Source organism: Magnolia sinica, chromosome 1 (assembly GCF_029962835.1).
Source record: "Magnolia sinica isolate HGM2019 chromosome 1, MsV1, whole genome shotgun sequence".
NCBI classification, from domain to species: domain Eukaryota; kingdom Viridiplantae; phylum Streptophyta; class Magnoliopsida; order Magnoliales; family Magnoliaceae; genus Magnolia; species Magnolia sinica.
In genome coordinates, this window is record NC_080573.1 from 129,680,776 (window position 1) to 129,703,860 (window position 23,085).

At 38.6% G+C, this 23,085-nt stretch overlaps 1 protein-coding gene across 5 annotated transcripts; it reads right to left on the reverse strand.

The window, feature by feature from the left end:
* Positions 1-207: 207 nt before the first annotated feature.
* LOC131216856 (NAC domain-containing protein 75) lies at positions 208-19,923 on the reverse strand. Of its 5 annotated transcripts, none has more exons than XM_058211465.1 (8): positions 19,900-19,923; positions 18,535-18,785; positions 18,160-18,337; positions 16,906-17,450; positions 15,080-15,337; positions 13,158-13,259; positions 9,168-9,250; positions 208-454 (listed from the first exon to the last, which is right to left on the reverse strand). In XM_058211465.1, the coding sequence occupies exons 2-8, from the start codon at positions 18,655-18,657 to the stop codon at positions 397-399; spliced, it is 1,347 nt and encodes a 448-aa protein (XP_058067448.1). In that variant the 5' UTR covers positions 18,658-18,785; positions 19,900-19,923; the 3' UTR covers positions 208-396. The 5 variants fall into 5 exon arrangements, with proteins under 5 accessions (XP_058067448.1, XP_058067430.1, XP_058067440.1 ...); XM_058211447.1 differs by lacking the exon at positions 19,900-19,923 and adding an exon at positions 19,203-19,361; XM_058211457.1 differs by lacking the exon at positions 19,900-19,923 and adding an exon at positions 18,985-19,146.
* Positions 19,924-23,085: the final 3,162 nt, after the last annotated feature.

The following is a 23,085-nucleotide window of genomic DNA, read 5'->3' on the forward strand; positions in this document are numbered from 1 at the left end:
ACGTATTTTTTTCATGGAATCATGATACAATAGGCCCTCTGGTAAGAGAGCAGAAACGAGTCAAACACAGAGAATACAGCATATGTGTCAGTGATCCAAACCATTCATCAGATAGTGCACACTTTTAAAATGTTGTGTACCAAAAATCAGGTAGAACACTTGTAAGTTGAAGGTGAACTAGCAGACCTTTTACTTTTGACTGTCCATTTTTCTCGTAACAGCTAGATAAACGTTCGTAATCAGGAAACTAAAATTATTTTTGTCCATGGCACAATAGCAGCATAAACTACCAGATGAATGGACAGGATATATTCTCCCAATTGTGCCTCTGTGATATATTTTGAGATGCGAGAACACAAAGGGCCGATTGCTGGAATGAGGGAAATCAACATGTTCTCACATGTGGTGATTATCGCATTCTACATCAACATCAGCCTTTGCTTTTGTCTCCTGCCTACAAAAATTTCAACACAATGTGGAAATTTAGCCGGCATTTTTATTGCTACACGACAAACACGCACTCCACTGTTGTGTCTATACCCATATGTTAGTCCTGAACCACTGTTGTGTCTATACCCATATGTTAGTCCTGCACCATTTAAAAAATGATAGCTACTCTTCTTCATGTGCGGCACTGATGCACAGCCATCCAGACCATCTAAATTCTGGTGTTATTGTAGATGGGTCATGTATACAAGGGATTGTTTGATTTTCAATTTTCCTATGAAATGCCAAGTAAATGGAGAGTTTAATACATTTGCAAAGGAAGTTGGTAAAGTCATGATCATTATATTTTTATGTTATACATTTATTATTTTGCATTGATTTTGAAACAAACAATACAATAAAATCATCATTGCAGTCAAATATAAATGATGTAACTATACAATTATAAGACTAAATAATTATTCGTTGGGTGCCATGAAAGCAAACTTCGAATCTAATTACACACATGAAAGATAAACACAACAAAGTAGCACAGAAAACATATGAATTTATGTGGAAAACTCTCACGGAAAAAAATCATGACACAAAGCGACAAGCAAATCCAATGTGAAAATGAATTATAAAAAATTAAAAGAAACTTACATACAAAAACTCTGTCTCTATGGATAAATTCCTTCAAAACCCTAAACTAACAATCCTCCAATCACTTAAAATTGCTTAATCATACCCTAAGCTGGTATTATACTCATATATATAGTGTTACACTTAAAATATGAAACAAATCGTGCAATTATGCAGAAGCATGTGCGCCGTCAATCTAAGATTCAATCGATCGACATTAATCGAGCAACCCTCGATCGATCAAGTCTGCATGTTTGATCAATCGAACATACTCAAAAGTATTCAGAGAGTTTACTTGATTTTTTCGAATTATCTTGATCAATTGATCCTCCAAGTTGGATTAATCGAAATCAAACTTGTCCAAAACTGTACAGAGATGAATCTATTTAATCCGGGGTTCTATCGATTAATTGAGCAGTCTGTTTGATCGATCGCAACCCCCCTGATTATTCACAAATTAAAGACATTCAATTAACAATCTCCACCATGGCTTCAATCATCATGATCCACAACTCCAAGCTCCATCCTCAATCGTATTCATCATAGTATCAACATCGTCGTCACTTTTTGTGCACAATTCGTCTTCATTCATCCATCCATCAAGCCTAAAAAAGTTGAGCAAAACCTAAACTTATCTGTCGAAACAACTTTTGTAAACATATCGCCAGATCAATCCACGCTTGTGTGGATCTTAATACTGCCCTCCTCAAGCACATGCTAGATAAAATGATAATTAATGAACATTAATATGTTTAGTACAAGAATGATATATCGAGTTCTTTACTAAATTGATCGCACTTTCGTTGTCACAATTGACTGGTACGGGCTCCTATTAAAGCCGAAGTACGTTCATCATTCTTCTCAACCAAAGACCTTCCTTAAATGCCTTCGTCATTACCATAAATTCAACTTTTGTTGTAAAATAGCAACCATATACTGAAGCTTCAACATTCAAATGATCGCTCCACCTGCTAGCACAAACGAATATTCGAAAGTCGACTTTATATTGTTCATGTTTCCTGCATAATTGTCATTCGCATAACCTACTAGTTTCTCCTCAGATATCTCAAATGTCAAGACGTTGTCCGTTGTACCTAGTATGTAACGAAGTAGCCATTTCACTATCTCCCAATATTGTTTGTTGGGGTTTGACATGTATATGCTCACAACACCTACTACATGACACTATGACATATATCAAATTGCCAACTACTCTTAAGTAGGGCACACGAGACAAATTGTTTTTCTCCATCCGTCGTAGGACATTGCTATGAAGAAAGCTAAAAGTAAGCAGCATGAGGTATACTAACTATTTTAACCTTGTCCATCCCAAACTTTATCAATACCTTCCCAAGGTATTCTGCTTAAGACATTGTAGCCTACTCATCTCTCTATCTTTGTGTATGTGTGTGTATCAATGTCAAAAATCATCTTTATATCACATAGATCTTTCATCTCAAATGTCCTTGATAACTGAACCTTCAATATGTTGATCTTAGATATGTTATGGTTAGTGATAAGCATATCATTAATAAACAATACCAGGACAATGAATTCTCCATCACCTTGTGCCTTGAAATAGACACAATGATCATTTTTACTTTTGGTAAATTGTTGGCACACCATGAAAGCATATAATTTCTTATACCAATGCATAGGTGATTGTTTTAAGCCGTACAACTACATCTTCAACCTTCAAACATTTTTCTCAAATCTCTATATCTCGAACCATTCTGTTGCTTCATGTAAATCTACTCTTTCAAATCCCCATGTAGGAAAGCAATCTTCATATCCATTTATTCTGGTTTCAGATTGTATTAGGAAATTAGCGTCAATACAAATCTGATAGATACTTTCTTGACCACAGCTGTAAAAATCTCGTTGAAAACAACACCCTCCTTCTGTGCATAACTCTTCACTACCAGTTTAGCATTATACCTATCTTGTTTCTTTCAATAAATATAATTATATCTTATCACTTTATGCCTAATGGGAATTAAGCTCCACCAGCTTCCATCTTTCATCTCTCATTCTTTTACAGAGAGTCTATTTTGTCCTGCATCGCTACTATCCACTTCTCAGCATTTTTATCTTCCAATGCTTCGTGAATGGTAGATGGATCCCTCTCATCTATAATGAGAGTGAATGCAATAGTCGAGTTATTTATATATCTCACCAGCAATCTGCGATCTCTTAGTGGATTTTTCCTCACAGATGGCTATTTCACATGCTCTTGTACATTTTCTTGTGGCTTAGCATTTACCTATCTCTTAAAATTTTAATTTCAACATTAATCACTATTGACTTCTCTGCTTCCTTGTATTTATCTTGTATTTATCCTTATGGAACAAGGAATCCTCATCAAATTTGACGTCACGGCTCATTGTGATTTTTCGTGTGACCCGATCATACAACTTGTATATCTTCACACCATTACCATAGCCAACAAATGTATACTTTAAAAAAGGTCACGGCCCTACATCCTTGATGAGATGAGAAAACAATGTATAAAGCAGACTTTCAGGTGGGCTTCACACAAAAAACTAGGCCTCACCTATCATATCAAAGAAACGGGAAAAAAAAACAAAAAAGGAGACAGGGAAACATAAACAGCCTAAGGAAACAGGGGAACACAATCAACCTCACCAACCACCAGAGTAGGAAAATCCAAACCAAAAGGTAGGGTCAAAACAACCAAAAGAAGCTGGACAATGAAGCTCCACAGACGAGAGGTAGTAATGATCAAAACTCATGCCGCAGAAGACAACTCAGAAACCAACTTATCCAATCCCCTTTTTTGAATTTCTGGTTCGACGAAGAGACTCGATACCTGCACTATCCAAAGTGAGAAGGCCCCTGATTTTCCTAGGAAGATCTAAATAATTAGAATAAATCTTGTTCAGGCATCCATCGCTAGCCCTCTTAGTTAAAGCATCAGCCACTGAATTATCCCCCTACAAAGTATGTGAAAAAGAGAGGCGGAGGGGCTCTTACTTGTCAATAATAGGACCCATATACTGCTAGATGTTTTAGGGGCATTTATCATAATCAGAGGATGCCACATCTGCAATGATACACGAATCAATTTCTACTGTAATGTTATGTAGGCCCAATTCATAACAGATAAGAATACCATTGAGCATGGCCCTTGCTTCAGCCACAGTGTTGGAGGCTCCCTCATAGAAGTTGTGAAACGCAAAGATAAGGTGACCTCAATGGTCCCCGCACACCCTCCACCCCCGCCTGATCCCGGATTTCCTCTCAAGGAGCCATCCACATTAAGCTTCAAGTTGTCGAACCTTGGTCTCCTCCATTTAATTATTTGTACATGTTCTAACGAAGGAGAACAAATGGGAGAAAGGCCCAGGGTCTTTAGACCTATTAGCTCTGACGTTGAATTCCTATCGAGTATTGGCATGACATTCCCTACTTCGTAAAGCCATGTATGAAACTTCGAAATAATATGAGAAGAGTTTAAGGGTACGCCTTCATATCGGGTTGCATTGCAGCCCAGCCATGTCTCCCTTTAGTTTACTTTATCTCTTTCAATGGACGATACATGAGATTATGCATCACAACCAAAACTCGCAGGCTTGAGTAGTGTACATCATGACTACTCTACACTTCTTTTGAAATTTTACAATATATGACTATATATGGGTACCGATTCACTAAATAACAAGCTGTATTGATGGCCTTAGTTAATAGCTCCTTTCTCATTGCATTATTACTCAACATGCTTTGAGCTCTCTCCAAGAGAGTCTGATTCATTTTGTTTTTACACACCATTCTACTCTGGAGTATTCATAATGCAGCATTACTCAACATGCTGCAGGATCTCTCCAAGATAGTCTGATTCATTCGTTCTTACACATCATTATACTCTGGTGTATGCCTTATTGTATTATGCCTCATTATCCCATCATCTTTGTAAAACTGATTGAATTTCCTAAGAGTGAATTCTCTACCGTTGTTTGTCTTCAACACTTTCAACTTTCATCCTGACTATTTTTCTACCATTGCCTTCCACATCTTAAAGGTAACATAAACATCAAATTTATTTTTCAGAAAATATGCTCACACATTTATGGGGAAATCATAATGGATGTAATAAAAAATGATGACCCCCTTCAAAAACAATGGGTGACAGCACCCATACATACGAATGTATATAATCGAGCACACCTTTAGTCACATGTTTTTTAGACCTAAAAGACAACAGTGATTGTTTACCATATATACAATACTCACATACATTAAACTTAACACTTTAAAATGCAAAAATCAAAAAACGATCAGAAAGTATATTTCTACCGTACTCGCTCATTTGGCCTAGGCGCACATGCCACAAATGTACCGATGCGGACTCTACTACAGTCGTTATAGCTCCACCCGATATAGTATTCCGATCAACTTATAAAGGTTATTATTCCACTATGCTTTAATAACGATGAGTGTCCCCTTAAAAACCTTCAGAACACAATCAAATTCGTTTAACTTGTATCCAAGTGCCTAGAGAGCCTCTAGAGATATCAGATCTTCCTTAGATTAGAAACGTGTCTCGCATCCTTCAAGATATGCTCAATCTCATTAACCTTCTGATACCAACCACCTTACAGGCAATGTCATTACCCATAAACACCTAGCCATCATTGTACTCGCTGTAACATGTGAATCACTTTCGAAGAGAGATCATGAGGTATGAAGCCCCTGAATTCAAAATCCACTCATTGATAAGATACCCAGATTTGGATGCGATCAATACGTCATAACCACCTACTTCCTCACTGGATTCTACTACATTAGCCTCTCTTAGCAAATCATCTTATTTATCTCCCTTTTGAGTTTTAGGGTTCCGATAATCCTTCCCTTCTTCATATGCCCCCAACTTTCCACAACTTCAGCACTTCAACTTTCCTTCACTCTTTGACTCGAACCTCATTCATGATTTCCCTTTCTCTTATTCAAACATTCTTCCCCCAGTAACCAGTGCTCTTGTAGATGTACATTCACCACCGTTCCTCCTTCTCAATTGCTTCGAAATAAGCGATGGGATAACAATGTCGAGGTCCAAGGTATCTTTACCATGACACAAAGTATCCACAAATTTCTCATAGGAATCCGGAAGGGACGTCAACATGACAAGGGCTTTATCGTCTTCGTTGATCTTCGCCTCTATGCTCGTCAGTTTGCAAATTAATTTACTTAAGGTGCTAATGTGCTCATCGCGATCTGACCCCTCCACCATATTCAGATCACATATTTGCATTTTCAATTATAAACAATTTGATAGAGATTTCGTCATGTATAAACTCTCTAACTTCGTCCATAGCCCTATGATGGTCGTCTGATCAAGGACATTATAGAAGACATCATTGGCAAACAAGCAAAATGGAATCGATGATATCACCCTCAGATCAAGTTCTTCCCATTCTTCATCGTTCATAGATTCAAAACGCTTCGCTCTCCCAAAGAGTGTGTGTTGTAATCCTTGTTGAACTAAAATGCTTCTCATCTTCGCCTTCCATTGTTCAAAGTTATTTTTTCCAGTGAATTTCTTTATCTCATACTTCACTTTAGATTCTTATATCGTCATATTTCAGATTCAAAGTCAAATCCCAATGTAAGCTCTGATACCACTTGTTGGGTATCGGGAAAGCAAACCCCAAAATTGAATCACGTAAACGAAAGATAAACACAACAAAGCACCATAAAGAACACATGAATTTACATGAAAAACTATTGCGAAAAGACCATGACAAAAAGATAAGCAAATTCACTATGAAAATGAATTACAATAAATTAGAAGTAACTAACATGCAAAAATCTTGTCTCACCAGATAAATCCCTTCACTAGCCTCTTTCTAGAACAAGCTTCCAATCACTTAAGATTACTTAATTATATCTTAACCCCGCATTACAACCATATATATATATATAGTGTTACATCCGGAATAGGAAACAAATCACGCAATTATGCATAATTACACGTGTCGTCGATCTAAGCTTCGATCAATCGACATCAATCGAGCAACCCTCGATTGATCGAGCCTCCATGTTCGATCAATCTAACATGCTCAAAAGTGTCCAAAGAGTTAACTTAATTTTTTCAAATTATCTCAAACAATCAATCCTCTAAGTTGATTAATCGAACATGTCTAAAACTATCTAGAGACCAATCTGTTTAATCCAAGGTTCTCTCGATTGATCGAGCAGTCTATTTGATCGACCAAAATCCCATGTTTATGCACAGATTGAAGACATCCAATGAATATCATTTACCCATTTACAACCATTTACCCTTATAATTGGAAAACTAAATAGGCCCTACCATAACACAACTCAAGCATTTACAAGCACCCAGTTCGTGACTATGTAAATGAAACTAATCAAGCAATCCTAAGCATATAGTTAGCAACTATCAAATGAATGGTAGAAAGTAAAATAGTCAGTAGTCCAAATTCAAAAGGATGATACATTTTGTTAGCATTTTCTTCTCAATGCAATTCCTTGATGGCGCCCCATTCCCACTTGGTTCAGGGATTTAGACAACTTGTAAAACTATAGAGAAATTAAAGGGGCCTACTATCTTCGGAACAATGAAAATAAAATAGGAAAAAAGGAGTTTAAAATGCATCTAAAAAAGAAAACTGATCACCTGCAGGCTGCCTACATCGCAGGAGTGACAATGTATTTTTTGGTGCGTCGCATTAGGTGGGATTAGGTGCTATGGAATTGCATGTGGTCCCATGCAAATTCCATCCTGCATTTGGAAATGATAGAAATGACTGGATTAATTCTGGTATTATATCATCCCGAGCCAATAATAAATATTGCAGGATTTGTGGTAGTTTTGAAATTCACTACATCTATGGGCCCCACATTGATGCTTGTGTTTTATTCATGTTGTCCATTCATATGTGCCTTTTACACATGACATTCAAGTTGCATGTGTGCACCAGTGACTAGCATAGTTGTGAAATGTGGTCCATTGATTACAATTCAATGGTCCACCAAATGCAGGCTTCACTTAATACCGGGTATTTTTCGAGGGAAGAATTTAATCCCAAACGTGGGATTGGACAGTCAAGATACCATGGTATTCCCAGACATATAATGATTGCACGATAATGGTGTTAATTCCATCTAATGTAATTTCATATCATTTAATTCTACGATTCAAATAGGCCACAAAAGTATTTTAAAAAAATCTGGACTTTTTGCGGCTGAAAGTGCACGGTATCAGTATGCAGGCTGCAGGTGATCATTTTTCTGTGACAAAACCGAAAAATAGATGACAGAATGGTAATTGTTATACTTCAATTGCTGAATCATAGCCAAAAGTTCCATTTCTCAAAATGGAGAAGGAAATAAACCGACATTCATATCAATGAAACCCTAAAAATCGCACCCTTTAAAAACAGAAGCAACACATACACCCAGCTGGAGGGTCTAGTTGGTTAGTGATACCCGCCTCTGGCGAGGCATGACCTGGGTTCGAGTAATTTCCTGCGGCTTTTCGGCAAAAAGTTCAGGAGAAGAAAAAGCAGCAGTAGCAGCTACAACAACACCTATTACTTTTGAACAAACCCTTTGGTTTATGTGTTTGAAGTTTGAACACAAAGGAAAGATAATACACATGGTAAAGAAATTTAAAAAATAAAATAATAATAATAATAATAATAATAATAATAATATATGGTGGCGATTAAGATACGGTAATGATGGTAGTCATGATTTCCATGCATGTCTGATAGGTTTTCTAGCCCTTTGGCCTTCTCTATTGTCAGCACCATCAGCTTTTCTTTTCTTTTCTTTTTCTTTCTTTCTTTTTTTTTTTCCTTCTTCCTTCTCTTCTTTTGGTCTTTTTCTATCTTTCCAAGTTGGATTATTCTACAGTTAGTTTAGTTGAACCACCAGACCTTATCCAAAGGAAGAAAAAAGAGGAAGCCGTAGATGGGTCTTTAGCTTCTTCTCTTGAAAAAGAGCTGCTAGATAATTTCAAGTACTGATGATGATGATATATGTTAGAGTTTTTTTCCTTCTTTTTTTTTCTTTTTTCTTTTTTCCTTTTTGTGGTTGGGCTAATGTGCTCCTACCCATGATGATCTGGGTTGTCAGGGTCAGTCCAGAAGGTGTACTTCAGCCATTCTGTCTCTTGAGGGTTTGTCATTGATGAGTCCTGCAACACCAACACCAATACATGTGCATGCATGAAAGAATTAGGGTTTTTTTTTTTTTCAATGAATATGTTGCTGAAAATTAAATAATAATAATAATAATAATAATAAACTAGGGTGTTTTAGAATGTGGGTCCTGGTTCCCACCGTACAATGGCACATGTGGGGCCGATCTAAGCCATTCATTAAGTAACTCGTACTGTGAGCCATTCATTAAGTGAGCTAAACGTAAGTTGAATTTGAGCCTTTTGGACATTTTTCCTAAGCTTCTTCCTTTCTTTTTTTTTTTGTTCTTTTTTTTTTTGGGTCATAAACAAGTGGGATCGATCTAACCAACCAACCAATATAATTTCAGATCCAAGGCAAGTTCACAGTGTACACTACTTGATGGATGGTCTGGATCTCTGGAAAGCAAGCCATCCAAAGGTGGGACCCATGCCCCACATGGTAGACGTGATGCAGCCTGTAAAACCCACTAAACTATACATTGATAAAGAGCTCACAGTGTACACTAGCTGATGGATGGCCTGGATCTCTGGAAAGTGAGCCATCCAAAGGTGGGACCCATGGCCCACATGGTAGACGTGATGCAGCCTATAAAACCCACTAAACTATACATTGATAAAGAACTCCCTTTTGAGAGGTCCTGTCTAGTAGGTGAATTTGTAATCCACCGATTAGGCCATGCGCACTGGCATGGTCAACCATTCAAGAGGTAGAACACACCATCATGAATTGACCACGGGTGAAGTATGGTCACAACAGACAATCTCAGCCATTCGATCCATTGACAGTTAAAATGAAGAATGTTTGACAATTTAGATTTCAAGTTTTTTTTTTGGATGGTAAGGATCGTTTGTACAGAGAAAAGGACCATCAATGGCCTATACAGTGTGGGACCTAACTGTTTGAAGTGGGTACGAATTCATTTCGGTAGTCCACAGACTACGTGCCTTTTCCTCTTTATTTATTTATTTTTAGGAGTTGTTCCGTACAGTCACTCTACATGAAATAAATATACCTCAAGCCATCCAAATGGTGGGTCCCACTGCACTTGGGGGTATAGATAAGGAATCAGATTGATCAGATAATCCATACCATGGTCACCAATTGGACGGTTACAAATAGATCTATTTGCTATTATATTTGAAGGTCTGGATTGACATAAACATGCCACGTGTAAAGTGACCTAGTGCATGCATATGGATCATCATAGTCTGCCAGAGCATCGAGTACTTGTTCCTTCTTTTAGGTTTTGTTTTTCCGTCTTGGTCGAGTAGGATTTCTAGTTTTTGTTAGGAGCTGCTCATGAAAGAGATGATGGGGAATGAATGTTTTCTTGCATGCTTATTGCAACAAAACCATGCATGGAAAAGGTCCTCTCTCTCTCTCTCTCTCTTTATTTCTTTTTCTTTTTGAAAATCAAGATAGGCTCATGTTTTTTGTAAGGCCTAGTCCATAAAGGAAACCCACCCCATGAGAAAAAACAAAAGCTTCAGGTTTTCACTTTTTTGTTGTTTCTAAAGAAAATAAAGGAAGGTTCTGTTGTTATCTTATTTCAAAGAATACTTCTTTCTTTCTTTCTTTATTTTTTAAAGATTTTTCCTTTCATGGCTACTAGTTTTGTGATGTACTGGAAAACACAATCCTAGAAAGAAATTAGGCTCAAAAAACAAAGTTTTTTTCTATTATTTTAAATTAGAAAAGGCCCATTTTCTGTTTTCTAATCAACCATGAGAATCATGCCTTTGCCTATAGCCAGCCTACAGAATACCCACCAAGAAAATCTCCTTTATTTCAAATTCTAAGCTCTCTCTCTGTCTCTCTCAACAAAATTGCTATGGCTGTTTGAAGTTGATGCTCTGTAGAAAATGATAATCCATACACATGTACATGGCCAATGTACATGTGGCATATGTGTGCCCCGATCCAAACCGTCCAATTGTGGGCACTTGCTGTAGGGTGCAAACCCAAGATCAGATTTGTAGGAAAAACCTAGCCTGGAGGTTTACTAATTCCATGCACGTGTCGAGCTGTGCACATCCATACGTGGGCACATGTGCAAATGTGAAACACGTGCATGAGATCTGAGCTTTCAATGAGGTTGAAAATAATATTTCTGCCTTATAAATTGGGTAGTTTTACTCTTAATATGGGCCACATCATACAAAGGAAATTAACAGTCTTTTTTTTTTTTTTCTAGCCATTCATTCCCTTGGATATGCGGCGGTCCACCTGAGATTGGAAATCGCCTGATTGTTATGCCAGAAAATCGAAACATTTATGTGTGGATTATGACACGTGTGCAATGTGTGGATGTGTACTGCTCCCACTCCCATATGGGATTAGCAAACCTCAACAAACCTATGATGAAGAGACATTTTTTTGTTGAATCTGGAGCGTTGATGCTTTTATTTTTATCCACCACCAAATTCGTTTGCAGCCAACCAAGCAGTTAGAATCATTCATTCAGTTGGACTTTTGTATTGGTTAATCCACGAAAGGGCCCATGATTCGGTCGGTCTGGATTGGGATACATGCATGTCACACGTATACAGTGGCTGTGTGAAGGCGTATTAATATCCATACTCCAATATGAGGTTTTCTAGCCCCACACGTACCACACATGTGGGTGCACGTGTGTAGGACAACCTAGCCGTGTGTCAGGTGGGTGGATTATGCCAAAATGTCAATCTGGTCAGCTGTCATGTATGCCTCAGGTGTTAGGGAACAATGGATTGCCCCATGCAAACTTGCAAGTCTTTTTAGACCGTCCAACTTTGTCAAAGACATACGGCCTACCTGATAGCTGACCACCTCGACTTTCTTGGGGGGAAGATCCAGGTGGGCCCACCATCTGAATTACGGCTTAGATGAGCTACATTAGTACCAGGTTGGCACGTGTGTCTGCAAGTAGAGGTGCGTGTGGGGTTAGCACGACTCTTCGAACTTATACTTGTGTAAGTGGAACTGTTGAGTAATGATCCTGACCGTTGGTCTGTTGCGCCCCACTGGGATGCACCATGGTGCAAAAGTATCTCATGGAAGATGCTAACCAGCAATCTCGGTCTTTCTTTTTTCAAATGAACGACGACCAATGCAGTTTCTCTTCTGGACCGCCTATTTACAGGTTACAAAATCAAATAATATGGTTTTTCTATAAAGAAAAAAATTGATTCAAGGTCCATCCATGTTGGGTACCAACAAAACAACGGTCCGGATCAGTTATCCATGGGCCCTAGTCTCACAAACCGAAACCGGAGTATACTGGAAAAATTCCTCCATACCATGTAAAAAACCCTGCCTAAAGATGAAAAGGAATTCTGATAGTCTCTTCCCGTCTCATTCGATAATATATAAAACGGCAAGACTCTCATGTCAGTTTATCACCATTTAAGAAATGGAGGTGAGTAACCAACCGTACACATGCAACAGTTGTACATCAATCTAGACCATCAGAATCACTGATTGTAGATGGATCATCACCCAAAATTTACATTATGAAGCAAACAATAACTATTTAACTTTTCCCTTGGATTTTGAACCGCACATTATCTTACTTCTCACCATCCATTTAAAAACTTCATTGGATGGTTAGAATTACTTGGTCAGTATGATTTTAGACATATGGTACATCCAGAAATAACCCACAATTTGGATGGTCTGGATATGTGTAAATCAGTGCCATTTTTTACGAGGATGAGTCACACACAGCTCCCAGAAAGGTAGTGAAACTATCACGGGAGTCTGGCCCATTATAAAAAAGAAAAGCTAGGGTTGTATTTGTCTTTTCTATTTAAAGGTGCTGTTGTTTGTCTGATGTGAGGGGATGTTGTTGGGAGGAATGCAATGCAAGGCAAGCAACATGGAATTCAGGGATATAAAAGTAGGGGAGCTTAAACAACATACCTCTTTCATGCCAGCAGCTGAAGTGCAACCCATTATTAGTTCTTCCAGCCCAGATGAACCAGATCTTTCTGCCAGTTTCTGATGTTGTTGTTGCTGGTGCTGCTGCATTTTGTTAAATAAAAAACTTAGATTGTAAAAGGTAAACACCCCAGCTGAGAAATGGACCAGCCCCACCACCTAGGCTCTATGGTTCGTTTATCCTAACCATAGTTTAAAAACTCAACCAAATTTGATCAGGCCTTAAGAAAAAACAAAAAAACAAACAATCTAGTCATGACTCAGTCAAAACACGAGAAAACCCCAACTCGACTCAAAAAAGATCAATAAAACCTAACTCAGCTTGGTGCAACTCAACATTATTTACATATTGTTAGAGCTAAAAATATTTAATACTGAAAAAAAAAAAAAAAAAAAGTTCATACGAGTTTATGAGAAACTCGGCTGAGTTTTCGAGTTGAGTCATGCTTTAGACTTTTAGACTGAATTTGCATCATTTGCTTGTCAAAAGCAGAAAAATCCAGCTTGTTGCAATTTACCTGGACCACATCATCACACACTGTATTTAATGAAGCAATGCCGACAACATCAATGATGATGTGGACCAATTAAATTGCAACAATCAGGGATTTCCTGCTTGTAGCAAGCAGGGGATCTGTATTCAGAATTTTAGACTATGATCCAGAACATTGCCCTAATGGGCCCTATGCTTGATGGACATTTCCTATAAATAAGTCAGACTAGGTACTCATATAACCCTTTAGGGGTCATTTGGCGCATGGTATTAGAGGGAATTAGGTGGAATAGAATTGCATTTGGTTCCGTGCAATTCCATCCAGCATTTGGAGAGGATGGGAAAGGTTGGGATTAGGTGGGATGGAATTGCATTTGGGCCCATGCGGGATTTCAATAAATTTTGAAATACACTACACATGTGAGCCCCACATTGATGCATGTATTTATCCACACTGTCCATCCATATACACAGTTTACATATGACATTCTGCTTATATATGTGTACAAGTGAATGACATCCGTTTTGAATTTGGTCCATTGATTACAATTCCATGGTCCACCAAACATGACTTTGCTTAATCCAGTGTTTTCCCTTAGCAAAAAATTTATCCCATACATGAAATTGGATGGCTACAATATCATGGTATTTCCAGATTTGCAATCATTGTGCAATAATGATGTTAATCCCATTTAATACAGTTCAATTCCATGGACCAATCACACCCTTAATCAGGTTAACAAAATATGCAGCCACTTTCCATAATAATAATAAATAAACAAATAAGACCAAAGATTTGATTGTTAGGATCTTCTAATCTGGAAGAGTTGTTTTGGGGTCATCCCCTATCTTCCGCTTACGCCATGAGATCGAGGAACCATGGGTCCACTTGTGGGAAATGGACTATAATTTCTCACACCATGATTCAGTAGATGTAGTCCATTATCCACCGTCCATTTCCAAGAGGATCTCTGATATGATGTGTAATATTGTCCTGGGGTTGGGAACTAGATCTTCACTCACTAGGGAATGGATACAGACTATACCCCCCACAAAACACAAGGCGGCTTTGTGTTCGTCGCAGCAAACCCGCATTGATTCGTTGCAACTCAGTGCCATAGACATGGCCGTCTTTCGTGAATCCAGAACGTCCATATGATCGACGGTATAGAAAATATGTACCATTGATACACCTTGTTTTCAATGAAGGTGGACCACCGCTGATTCAGTTTTGCCGTTACCGTTGAGTCAAAGATTAATGATTGGGCGCCCAGCGTTAATTTCTGTCTTCCTTCTAAAATGGGCCATCTACAGAATTATCGATGGACAAGATGGACGGTCGGGATACACTGACCATACAACCACGTGTACGGTGGTGAATTGCAATGAAGGAAGCCGTTAATCCACATACCTGGAATTTGTCATCTTGGAGGAGGATCCTGGGGACATGGTGATAGGGATCAGCAAGCACAATGGAGGTTTGGTGGAGGGGAGGAGATATGATGGTAGAGATGGGGTTTGAAGGCCTGCTGACGTGGAAGGCTGCTGTTGCAACTGGCTGGTGGGGCTGCTCATGGGTCATGTGATGTCTCTGGTGCTCGTGCTCCTCATGCTCCTCGCACGTGCGAGATGAGGCCTCCCTTGCCTTTGAAGCATCCCCCATTCCCACCTGTCCAAAATATTCACCAGAATTACAAAAAATAAATAAATAAATAAAAAGATAAAGATAAAACAGCTGGGAATAATCTTCTTTCACACTATTCTTGCATTGTTGGTGGAGAAAGATCCGTGGTGTGTATGGAATGCAATACAGTCCACTAAGAAGAATGGAAGTCTACAAGTGAGGCCAGATTATGATGATCCAAGCCATTCATTCATCATCAGCTCCAAAAATGGGCCATAGGACCAAAAATCACAATGATCGAGTCTACTTAAAACCATTGATCCAAACCGTTCCTTTTGCTTATGAAGTAAATGGCTGATGTGGGTTTGCTTTCTTTTGTGTATTTGATTCAATGGGGGGTGTGTTATCAGATGCTTGAGTGTACACAAAAGCACAGACATCAGAGCTTTTTCTTTTTATTTTTTCCTGATTTCTCAAGCTTTTGTGGCATCAAGAAAAATAAATTAAAATGAGAAGAATTTTACTGACGTGGCATGATTTCTTTGAATAAAATAAGTGGGTAGAATCACTTCTGTTGAAAAGTACAGCCAACTTTCCAAAACCTTCTTTTGTATGGTTTGTTGGAATTTGGAGCTAAAACTGGTTAAAAATCATATGGTTCCCTGTCCAATTTCCTGAGATATATTGACGGAGGTTTGCTCGTGTACATCCTGATGCATTGAAATACTGTACATCGAGATTTTAGCCTTGAATTTGGTTCATCCTCCAATGATCCAAACCGTTTACACGACAAGTATCACTTTGTATGGTGGAAAAAAGAAACAGCACTCAATTGGATTATTTTAACCATTCAATCAATTGGCTCATTTTCTTTGAATATGAACGGTCACCGTAATCTTTGTATGATCTAAGGGTTAAAATATTCTATTTCATTTTATTTTTTTTCCATTATCCATCATCCAAGGGGAACCCAACATATCTTATTACAACACATCCGGATGAATTTGACCAAATCTCATCTTGACGCGTTGATGCTTGTAAGGATGATCACGAACGGAAAAATAAAAATAAAAAATGACATCTTTTTATGTAGGTTTGATCATCCACCGTCCATAGCTGAAAGGACCTAAAGATCTAAGACAGTCTACCATCTCAAAATCTTTCCCAAATGGACGGTGGATGATTGAGTATGGATACAATTAATGGTTTCCTGATGGTTCCTCCAAAGGTATACGCATGTATATGCCGGTAAATAACTACTACGTATATGTACGTAATGTGGGTAGATTATTAGGTTCGCAGACACTGAAAATGTATAGTTTATTTAGTAATCAATTCCAACATGTGGGCCAGGGGTTTGGTGATCCAGACAGTTGATCTAACCAATCCTATCCTTGTCCCATTTTCCGCTGAAGGTGGGGCCCAGTGCTTTTTTTTTTTTGGTTAGCAGTCCATTTCCTGGCCAGGTTATCAAAGGGTTAGGATTTCCAGTCTGGTGGAACTTTGGGGGCATGAATAGTGCATTGTGGGGCCCAGAAGATCAAGAAGCTGGATTGCAGAAAGCATGGACCCCACAAGAGAAAATACATGGAATGTAGTTTCAAAATCCTTACCTCATCAAAGCTCTTTCTGAATGGTGCAAAGCTGAAATTATCAGACTTCATTTGCTGAATATCCATAGTACTGTAGCCAGAAATCCCATGACCAGTACCACCTAATTCATCTAGAGGACTAATAACGTCTTTGGAAGAAGAGACCCCACTCCCACTCTCCCTTCTATGGTCAGATCCTTCTCCTGGCCCACTTTTATCAGACCAGTTGCATTGCCTGGGTTGGGTCTGGTAGAAGATCTTGGAAACTACAAGTTCACCTTCTTTCTCTTCTTCAGACTGGCCAAGGTGGTATTGGTGCATGACCCAGTTAGTCTTTTCAGGTTTCCTATGCTTGCCAAAGTTGGTGTACAAGACCAAGATCTTCTTGCAGCCTTTTTTCTTGCCATTGACCATCACAGGTCTTGTCTTGCCTGTCTTGTGCCACCTGGTCTCACCCCCTTGTAAGTCACATTCTGTTTGTATTTTCCTTCTCTTCCTTGTTCCTGTGGTGTAGGCTTTTGATGGCCTGTGGAAGAAGTGCCTGCTCAGACCATCTTTTGTGACACCTGAGAAAGAGAGAGAATAACAGACATTGGAAAATCAAATGGGGTGGTGGGTTGTAATATAAACAGATGGAAAGATGTCTACAAATGGACTAGCTAGAGAGAGAGAGGCATTAGAAAATTGAATGGGGTGGTGAGCATAATGTCACAACATGGAAAGAGATCTACAAATGGCCCGGTTGAGTGAGTTTGTTTGTGTGTGTGTGTGTGTGTGTGTGTGTGTGTGTGTGTGTATGAGAGAGAGAGAGAGAGAGAGAGAGAGAGAGAGAGAGAGAATAATAGGCATTGGAAATCAAATGGGGGGGAGGGGTGTTACGTAACAAGATGGAAAGATGTCTGCAAATGGCCTAGCTGCGTGTTTGTGTGTGTGTGTGTGTGTGTGTGTGTGTGTGTGTGTGTGTGTGTGTGTGTGTCAGAGAGAGAGAGAGAGAGAGAGAGAGAGTACAGTGACTGGAAATGGGTAAAAGACAGAGAGAAGAAAGGCATTAGAAATCAAATGTGGTGGACGGGTGTAATGTAACAAGATGGAAAAATGTCTACAAATGGCCCAGTTGAGAGAGGAAGAGAGAGGAAGAGAGAGAGAGTGGAAATGGGTAAAAGACAGCGAGCTCCATCTGTAAATCACCATGCATGGGACCCTAATATATATAACATGTATGGAGAGAGAGAGAGAGAGAGAGAGAGAGAGAGAGAGAGAGAGATGGTTTCTGACCTGGAAGTTTCTCCGGATGGGTGTAGCAAATCCCATCTTCTCCTTCGATGGTAGGGATGAATTCATCAATCAGAGGGTGAGATTTCGACTGCTCAGATTCAACCTTCGCTTCTAGATGTTCTATCAGTTCCTGGTCTGTTGGATCAAATTTCACTCCCGCTGGAAGCCCTAACCAATCCTGCAATTCCAAAACCTTCTCTCATCTTCATCATTATTCAAAAGCTAAGCTAAAACAACTGAATTCAAACAAACACAATGAAAATATATTTTTTTTAAGAAAAACAAAAAACAAAAAAACATCGATATTTTAATTTCCTTTTGCAATCTTCATGCACGAAAAAATAAATTAATTAAATTTAAATCTAATTTCCATACCGGTCTCCGTTCGAGCTTGTGTCCACATCCCGGGCACTGCTTGGATCCACACATCTGATGTTCTTCTAGCTTTGCGTCGATGAGATCAGAACTGCTAATTGAACCTATATTGCTCTTATTCATGGCTAATTCATGTGAACTAGATGTCTGTTTTCATCATTTTAATGAATTTCTTCTCTTTTCCGCATCAATCCCCTCCTCCTTCCCTTCTAATTCAGCACTCTACGTCCGAATTTCCTCGAGCATGTTGACTGAAAATGAAATTCAAAGAAAACCCATCAAAATAATCCAATTCTTATCAACTCCAATCTTGTTCAAATCGAGTTTTGAAAAAGACCTATATTATTTTTATTAAACTACTGTTTCAATATTATATGAAACTAGAAAGCTTATAAAAAAACGAAATCGATAGATACATAAAAATAAATTAAAAGCCCGTGAACCGCGGACCTTGCTCAAACCGAAATCAGATCTAAACTAGGAAATTCGACACCGGACATCAATTGAAAAAAGACGAAAAGCAGTAGAATTAGAGAAGATGAAAATCGCCCTCTTGAGAATAGGCGATGGGTCAAGTAAGAAAAGAAAATTGGGACGAGAGAGAGAGAGAGAGAGAGAGAGAGAGAGGAGAAAAGAATAAACTGTCACGGTGAGATTGAGCTATAAACCTGCTTTCGCCATGGAAAACACCAGAATTCCCTCCACCTTTAACTGAAGCCAATGAGAAAAAGGAAAAGGTGCCTCAAAACCTACACCTTTAATAACCCTACTCTAATTTAAGTAGTGCATGAAGGCTGTTGTGTGTGTATGAGAGAGAGAGATAACTTAAATAGAGAGAGAGAGAGAGAGAGAGAGAGAGAGAGAGAGATTACACTAGTGAGAAAAAACCCATTTGGATTTAAGTCTCTCTCTCTCTAACCTTTGTTTTTTTTTTTTTTTTGGGCGTTGGCTACTAAAGCAAAAGGGAAGAAACGGCCTTAACAGCTGTTACTAAGGCAAAAATTCAAAAGCAGACCACATATAGTTATATAATGATAATACTGATATTAATTAGTATTATTAAGATAATTATGATTCCGTTTCTATAAAAAGGCCCACTTCAAATGAGTAGTGTCAAACAGAAATGAATCAACATCCTCTTTTCCTTTTTTTCAAATCAGAAACATAACAGTTCATGTATTTCAAAAACAGACGACCGTTGAGATTTCGTTTCTATATATATAAACGAAAGAACATATCATTTGAGATAGAAAGATAGAAAGAGATTAGTATTCGGAATTAGAAAGGGAATGGGATTTTTGTAATTTTTTAGAAATAAAAAGTATAGATGAAAATAGAAAAGGGAGTGAATTGATAAGAACTCACATGAGTTTTGAGCTGGTATGCTGAAAATCATGATCCCTTTGCCATGAGGGTTGCGGGGAGAGAGAGATGCAGTTCAAAGGTTGCTTGATATGCAAGGCAAATGAGCAGTAGTACTTGGTGGGACCCAACGAAAAAATATATAAATTTAATAAAAAAATTACAAAACTTCTCCAACAAGCAGCGAGATCGGATTTCGTACTGACCAACCGAGTATGTTTTATTTTACTGTGTAAACTATGCGGGGCCCACCTTGAATTGTTTTGGTTTATCCACGCCGTCCATCAGTTTTTCCGGATCATTTTAGGTGTTAATACTAAATTTTAAATATATTTAATGATCAAATAGACCGCACAATAGGAAACAGTGGGAATAATGATTTCCACACCATTGAAACCTTCCTAAGGCCCACAGTGATGTTTATTTGTAATCCAAACTGTTAATAAGATCACACAGACATGGATGAAGGGAAAAAACAGTATCATCTTGATCCAAAACTTCTATGGCCCCTATGAATTTTTCAACGGTAGATGTACAATTCACACTGATTTTGTGGTGTGGTCCACTTGATATATGCTTCATTTTTTTCCTAAAGTGGTAAAATTATCTGTTAAGATGGATGGATGGAATGGATGAAATATATAAATCACGGTGGGCCCCACGGTTTACTCAGTACGCAGTCCGCTTTCATATGCGGCAAATGATGGTGGCCTTAAAATTGGGTTTTTGTTTGTTTTTTTTTTTTTTTTAAATGGGCTTTTCAGTATTTTGTTTTTTGTGTTTTGTGTGTATGAGAAGTGAAAAAAAAAAAAAAAAAAAGTAGATACACCAAATAAAGGGTTTATACACTTGCCTTTTACTTTCTTTACATTTCTTGAAACAGATTTCAATTGGACGTGTTTGGGTGGCCTGCCTATACTTAACGTATCCGCCTATGTAATATTTTAAGCGATCTGTTCCTCTCCATCTTTTGTAAAATAATTTTATTCTACTACAAAGCTGCGAGGCCCACCTTTATATGGGGACACTCCGTTCATCATGTGAGCTCTTGGGGCCTTAAATATCAGTCTGATCAACACTTAGGTGGGCCACAACATGTAAAATCATGCCCAAACCTCTAAATATTATATGGTGTGGCCCTCCTGATATTTGGAATGGTATGACTTTTTTTATTCGTTCCTTATCCATTAACCTGGTGGGTGACCAGATTGGATGACAAATACTAAATATTGTGGGCCCCACACACTATCTGTAAGGCTTTGGGGACCCACATTGATCCCAACCTTTCGCTGTAGTGTGACCCACATATGTTTTAGGTTGGCCTGATTTTTTGGATACCAGCTGAACTTGAAGGGGCACAGCTTATGGACGGTTTGGATGTGATCCGTACTACATCATGGTGTGCCCCCACGTACATGGTTGTAGAATAAGCCATTGGATGAAAGTGGGGCTCATACTATAATTATCAACGGTGTTAGGATCACTAAAAGTGGCCCCACCTTTGCAAAATGAAACTGTCGTTTTAGAAGTAGAAGGATAGAGAAACGGGAGATGATATGGTAGAGCCCTAAGAACCATGTATAGTAAAGCAATGTTGCTGCATTACATGTGGCAGGGTTATCTTTCAATCAGGATCATCCATCCAGTGGGACTCACTATGGATTGAAACTGATTCAAGATAATCATAGATCGGATGATCCTAGCCATCTAACTAGTGGCCTTCAAATCGATGGTCGGAAATAAAAACAATTAGTGGTCAACATGAAGGGTTTGAAAGTAAATATAAGCGATGGCTATGGTCTCTTCTTATAAGTAAGATTTTTGAAATATCGTCCATCAATGATGAGGCCCACTAGTTGGACCGCTCAGATTGATGAATTATCCAACCACTTATGATGTAGATAGATGGATCTACCATATCGCGGGCATCTACAGAAATAAGCTTGGATTTTATTTTTTCTTGCTTTCATTCCATTCATTTTGAAACCGTCGACAGTACACAAACTTCGGATTTTATGGGATACTCTCACGGCATGGAGGAATTACAGGAACTTGCACCCGATGATACATGCACGTGAATATTCGGGTTGTGAGTTTGTACAATCGCGGGCTATCGTTCAGTCATCCAGACCGTCGGTACGCTGATCCCCACCGTCGAAGGACCATACCCTAAAAATTATCTTAGCAAAGAGGCTTTTGGGTAATTGTCCATCCATTGTGGGGCCCAACAGTACAATGCTTTAGCGCAGTGTACTGTGAAAACTCTGTGGGGTCCACCGTGATGTATGTGTCTTATCCATGCTGTTCATGTGTCTTATCATCTCCTTTCCGGACATTAGTTCAAAATTAAAGTATATCTGGAGTCCAAGTGGAACACACCAACGGAACCGTGTGAATTGAAGGCCCACCGTTGAAAATGTCTTAAACTAATGTCCTGAAATAAGCTGGCAAAACGGATGGACAGCTTGGGTTACACTCAGTCTGCTGGGTAAGACACGTACATCCACGCAATCTGCTTCCTTCTAGGGCACGGATCGTGTCATGCGGACACAATCGGTATGGCAGGGGCCTATATGGGGCTGCCAGGGATATATGTGTTTTATGTGTGTGATAATCCATTTTGAAAGATTATTTTAGGTAATAAGCTTAAAAAGGAGGTGGACCCAAGGCTCAAGTGGGCCACATCATAGGAAATAGTGATGAGGATGATAATTACCATTGAAACTTTTCTAGAGCCCACTGTAACGTTTATTTGTCATCCAACTAATTTATAAGGTCACATGGATACTAACAAAATTTTAATGATGGCCTTTCAATTTCCAACTCATGGTCCACTTGAACCTTGGACTTGCTTGAATCTTAGGGTCATATTTTATAATGATCTAAAAAAAGGATGGGCAACATGGAAATAAACACATGTATTATGGTAGGCCTGTTAGAGTCCTTGATTGGAAGGTACACAATCGACATGGAGTGGATACTCACTGAGAAACTGTGGGGGCCACCATGATGAATGTGTATTATCCAAGTTGTTCATCCATTTATTGTATCATTTTAGGGCATGAATATTCCAAAATTAAATTGCACTCAAAACTCAACTGAACCACACCACACTAAATAATGGGTATGAGTACATCCATAAAACGGGCATCAATATCCTGCTAAAGCCTTTCTCAAGAAGCTCATGCA